At 49.0% G+C, this 6,000-nt stretch overlaps 1 protein-coding gene across 1 annotated transcript in view; it reads left to right on the forward strand.

Annotated features, from left to right (window-relative positions):
• LOC104937281 (synaptic vesicle glycoprotein 2B) overlaps positions 1-1,807 on the forward strand; it is a 28,653-nt gene extending 26,846 nt beyond the window's left edge. Inside the window, exon 4 of the mRNA XM_027278734.1 lies at positions 1,607-1,807. Within this exon, the coding sequence (XP_027134535.1) occupies positions 1,607-1,791 (185 nt within the window). The 3' untranslated portion in view covers positions 1,792-1,807. The remainder of the gene's footprint in view (positions 1-1,606) is intronic.
• The last annotated feature ends 4,193 nt before the right edge of the window (positions 1,808-6,000 follow it).

Consider the following 6,000-nt stretch of genomic DNA (forward strand, 5'->3'; position numbering starts at 1 on the left):
CTGTTCACACAGTTCTGTCATTAGGGTTATGCATGAGTAGGACTTCAGGTTCAGGGGAAGATCATGGTTTGGGTTAAATACTTGGTGATGGTTAGGAGACCTTTGTTATCATATAAGCACATGGTTAAGATTCTTTAGGGTTAGGGAATAATATAAAACCACTGACTGTCAGTTAGAAACAAACAGCAGTGTCTTATGGGTGTTCCTTTGCTGCCATCATAGTTACTAGGCTTTGTCACTTCAGTCTGAACATATGACGTTTGAAACGATCAGTTGTTGAACCTGCGATTATGCTTTGGCCACAGATCATTTTTGAGTGAGAGCTGCGCAGCTGTCTACTTCTGCATACTTTCATATTTCGAGGCCAAGAAGTTGTCTAAATGTTGAGCAGTTTAAGGACTTTTATGCATGTACAGATAACCTGATAACTTCTCTCAGCATTTTGAGTTCTCTGAAGACCCTTTTCTCCTCGAGAACCCTTCTCGTGCTGATTAAGGTTTTCTTTGGGGAACTGAATGCAGAAAAGAGTTCTTTCAATCATGATTGCAGCTCTGTGCTTTGAAGGACTTTGTATGTATAATAATCTTTTTCTTCCTTTTAAAGCTTATTTGAAATACTGATCACTGGTTCTTTAAATCACCCCTTGTAACAATGAACCTGGTTTTGATAAAAACCAACAAAGAGACAGTTTGAACACCTTTTTTTGTGAACCTGAAGCTGTATGGCTTTATCTTTATTCAGATATTATTTATCTAAAATAAGTTCATGTGAGCATACACCAGCACAGTGGTTCAATGGTTAGCACTGTCACATCACAGCAAGAAGGTTCCTGGTTTGAACCTCGTCTAGTGCCTTTCTGTGTGGAGTTTACATGTTCTCCCTGTGTCTGTGTTGGTTCTGTCCAGGTACATAGGTGTGAATGTGAGTATGAATGGTTGAATGGTTGTTTGTCTCTGTATGCCCTGTGATGAAGTGGCGACTTGCTCATGGTACATAACTAAATGATGTGGACTTAAGAAATTGAAGAAGCCGTTAGCTGATGCTGCTGCAAGCCGATGTGAATGACAAAATAGGAAATAGGTGGATGGGCTGAAAGCTGAAAGAAAAACAGTCACACAAAATACAACATTGCTTTTGCAGGAGTAATCTACATATTCTCTTGTTTTTTCAAACCATGAGCTGCAAAACAAACGTCTGGTTGGACAAGTGAACCTCCATTATTGCGGTGAAGTTAAATTCCTGACCTTGTTCAGGCTTGTGAAGGTTTGCTTGATTGAAAAGGAAGTCCAAAAAATTAGTTGCAGTGGTTGTAGTAGGCAGTAACCATGTGCAGACTCATATCAGTATCATCAGTAGCATGAGGTTGGATGATACTCAAAAAGAGTGAGCTAAGGTAAGGTACAATACCAGTTAGCATGCAGCTGACATGGTAAAAACGGTAACATCATATAATGTGAGTCATTCAGGGTTTATGAGGCTTTGAACCAAGCAGAATGTACAAAGATTTAACAAGCAAAATAAATGATTATACATATTTAGTCATGTTGTTCTTTGATGTGACTGATGTAAACACAGCACCAACTCTGTCTTCCCTCTGTCTGTGCAGGTCTGACGGTGTTTCTGAGCATGATGGTGGGAGCGTTCGTGTTCGGCGGCCTGGCAGACAAAGTTGGCCGCCGGCGTTGCCTGATTGTGGCGTTAGCGATAAACTGTATCTTTGCCTTCCTGTCTTCGTTCGCCCAGGGCTACGGCTTCTTCCTCTTCTTCAGGCTGCTGTCTGGCATTGGGTAACACACACACACACACACACACACACACACACACACACACATACCTACCTAAGTGGTGACTGGTGTTTCTGGTCATTCTGGTCATAGAAATACAAAACTAAAATGCTACATTTAGTTTTAATGTCTTTTACCATAATATTACTTCAAATGTGATTTTTTTTTTTTTAAAGAAGAAGCTAAGAGGGGACTTGGCGATGTCTACCTGTCAAAGAGTGGACCTCCATAGACTACAGTGTAACTGCCTGTATCCATTCTTTCACTTCATAAGTGTTGGTTTATTGCAAACTTTCTTTGTTTCTTTCAAAAATTGACATTTTAATACAAATATTACAAAAAATAATCATGGCCAAGAAAAGATAAAGTTTTACCTGCATAACCTGGCTCAATTGACCAGATCAGTGTAATATGTAATTGAGGGGATGTAATGACTTGGAACAATAATAGAAACAGATATCAGGACAAAAAAAATCTAGCATGAAGTCTAGATGGCAAGGTATTTGCAAACGGCAAGTTAATACTTCTGCAACCAGTCCAAAGCTTTGACACTCTCTTAAAGTCATTTTGATCCAAAGGCTTCTATTTGAATTCTTAAATTGTATTTCTTACAGAAACATAAAAAGTGAAATTGATACTATGTATGGATTCCTTTCCAAAGCCTCTGACAGAAACAAAAGATGATTAGTCACTTACATTCTCTTTGCCTACTTTAATGTTTCTATATGATGAACTGAATTGCTATGAAACAAATAATGGTAAATAACTTATTTCTCTGAATCACTGGCTTTATCTCTATTGGTGCTCCTCTCCCATTCACTGTCTGAGTCTCTTGACCATAGCTGTCTGTGTATTTTGGCTTCATATTATGGCTAAAACGGTAAAAGCCTTCTGCTCACATTAGGGCCACAACTTTATTTTACACTACATAAGGGCCACTCCAAACGGCAAACTCTGTGTCTGGGAAATGAAGCCAATGCAGAAGTGCCAAAAATCGTAAACGCTACAGGTTAGCTACAGAACATTTCAACCTCCATAAGTCCCCATGTTGAAATGTCCAACTTCACAGCAGAAATAAACATGTTTACAGCTGGTACAAAAAACAATTTTGGTCTCTGTAGCTAATTTCCCCGTTCATGACAACTGTACTGAGGGTGAATTTATTTAATCTCACTGATTAAAAAATTACACAGCATGGCATTACACACACATTACACATTACACAATGACAGACAGGTGCTGTTAGAGCTGGCTTATTTGAGCACCCAGGCAGCACCTGTGACCTGCTGATAATCCACGTTTTTGCCTATATTTAGATTAGCTGGGAGGCAGAAGAAGCAGTACATTCAACATGGCGACGGCCAGTGCTGCATATTTTGAGCTTTAAAGTGGCACTTCAGAAACCTATGGGTGATGTCATTCAAGTGTGTCCATTCTTTATGCTGTCATAGGGCCACTCTGCATTTTGGATTTCGACTATACGTTGAAAAGGTTTTTGTTATGCCACTTTGCAAAACAGGTGAGGGTCCAGACAAAGTGCAGCTCAACATCCCCTGAATGAAAGACAACTGACGGAACCAAGTTTCCCTGTGCCCGGACGCGGGCCACCGGGGCCCCCCCCCTGGAGCCAGGCCTGGGGTGGGGCTCGTTGGCGAGCGCCTGGGTTCGGGTCCTTACCCATGGGGCCGCCGGGCACAGCCCGAAAAGCGACATGGGCCCCCCTTCCCAGGGGCCACCACCCATGGGGAGGGTCTCAGGGGGGGAGCGGTCAAAGAGAGATGGGCGCAGTCGGAGGCGGGGACCCTGGCGGTCTGACCCCGGTTTGCAGAATGGCTCTGGGGACGTGGAATGTCACCTCTCTGGCGGGGAAGGAGCCTGAGCTGGTGCACGAGGTTGAGAGGTACCGGCTAGATATAGTCGGGCTCGCCTCGCGCACAGCTGGGTTCCGGAACCAGTTCCTTGAGAGGGGCTGGACGCTCTACCACTCTGGAGTTGCCCCCGGCGAGAGGCGCAGAGCGGGGGTGGGACTGCTTGTTTCCCCCGGCTCGGCGCCTGTACGTTGGGTTCACCCAGGTGGACGAGAGGGTAGCCTCCCTTCGCCTTCGGTGGGGGGACGGGTCCTGACTGTCATCTGTGCTTATGCACCGAATGCAGTTCATAGTACCCACCCTTTTGGAGTCTTTAAGAGGGGTGCTGGAGAGCGCTCCCTCTGGGGACTCCCTCGTCCTCCTGGGGACTTCAATGCTCACATGGGCGGCGACAGTGAGACCTGGAGGGGCGTGATTGGGAGGAACCCCCCCTGATTGAACCCGAGTGTGTTCTTTTATTGGACTTCTGTGTCGTCATGGATTGTCCATAACGAACACCATGTTCAAGCATAAGGGTGTCCACATGTGCACTTGGCATCAGGGTGATCGACTTTGTGTCGTCTTGTGTCGTGTCGTCGGACTTGCCATATGTTTTGGACACTCGGGTGAAGAGAGGGGCGGAGCTGTCAACTGATCACCACCTGGTGGTGAGTTGCTCCGATGGTGGGGGAGGATGGCGGTCAGACCTGGCGGCCAAACGTTCTGTGCGGGTTTGCTGGGAACGTCTGGCTGAATCTCCTGTCAGAAAGAGTTTCAACTCCCACCTCCGGGAGAGCTCGCTCATGTCCGCGGGGGAGGCGGGGGACATTGAGTCCGAGTGGACCTTGTTTCCGTTCCTCCATTGTCCGAGGCGGAGCGTGGCCGTAAGGTGGTCGGTGCCTGTCGTGGCGGTGGCCCCCAAACCCGCTGGTGGACACCGGCGGTGAGGGATGCCGTCAAGCTGAAGAAGGAGGCCTACAGAACCTTTTTGGCCGGTGGGAGTCTGAAGCAGCTGACGGGTATCGACATGCCAAGCGGAATGTGGCCTCGGCGGTTGCAAGAGGCAAAACTCGGGCGTGGGAGAGAGTTCGGTGAGGCCATGGAGCGACTTTCGAACGGCTTCGAGGAGGTTTCTGGACCACCATCCATGCTGACCTCGACTGGGGAGTTTGGGGTCGGTGGGGGGAATCTTCGAGGACCTCTCAATCCCACCAGCACGTCTTCCTTTGATGAGGCAGAGGATCTGGGGACCCGTGGTGGTCTCGCCCATCTCTGGGGCTGAGGTCGCTGAGGTAGTCAAAAAACTCCTCGGTGGCAAGGCCCGGGGGTGGATGAGGTCCGCCCGGAGTTCCTCAAGGCTCTGGATGTTGTGGGCTGTCTTGGTTGACACGTCTCGCAACTCGCGTGGACATCGGGGGCAGTGCCTCTGGACTGGCAGACCGGGGTGGTGGTTCCCCTCTTCAAAAGGGGGACCGGAGGATGGTGCTCCAACTAGAGGGGGATCACACTCCTCAGCCTCCCCGGGAAGGCTTTTTTTGGGGGTCCTGGAGAGGAGGGTCCGCAAGATTGTCGAACCTTGGATCCAGAGGAGCAGTGTGGTTTTCGTCTGGCCGTGGAACTGTGGACCAAGCTCTACACCTTAGCGCGGTCCTGGAGGGCAATGGGTTCGCCCAACCAGTCTACATGTGTTTTGTGGACCTGGAGAAGGCGTTCGACCGTGTCCCTCGGGGGGAGTGGAGGAGTTCAAGTATCTGCGGGGTCTTGTTACGAGTGAGGGAAGGATGGAACGGGAGATCAACCGGCGGATCGGTGCGGCTCTGCAGTGATGCGGACTGCGCACCGGCCATCGTGGTGAAGAAGGAGCTGAGCCGAAAGGCGAAGCCTCGATTTACCAGTCGATCTACGTTTCCTACCTCACCTATGGTCACGAGCTTTGGGTAGTGACCGAAAGAATAAGATCGCGAATACAAGCGGCCGAAATGAGCTTCCTTCGCAGGTGGCTGGCTCTCCCTTAGAGATAGGGTGAGAAGCTCGGCCATCCGCGAGAGCTCAGAGTTAGAACCGCTGCTCCTCCGCATCGAGAGGAACCAGCGATGTGGCTCGGCATACTCGTGAGGATGCCTCCTGGACGCTCCCTGGGAATGTTCCGGGGCACGTCCTCCGGGAGGCGGCCCCGGGGAAGACCAGGACACGCTGGAGGGACTACGTCTCTCGGCTGGCCTGAGAAGCGCTTCGGGTCCCCCTGGGAGAGTTGGCAGAAGTGCTAGGGAGGAGGAATTCTGGGCTTCACCTGACGGAAGCGCTGGCCGAGGGAGAAGAAAAGAAAAGACCCGAAAAAGAGAAGAAGGGGGGAATACGGAGAAAGACCG

Source organism: Larimichthys crocea, chromosome V, assembly GCF_000972845.2.
Source record: "Larimichthys crocea isolate SSNF chromosome V, L_crocea_2.0, whole genome shotgun sequence".
NCBI lineage: Eukaryota > Metazoa > Chordata > Actinopteri > Sciaenidae > Larimichthys > Larimichthys crocea.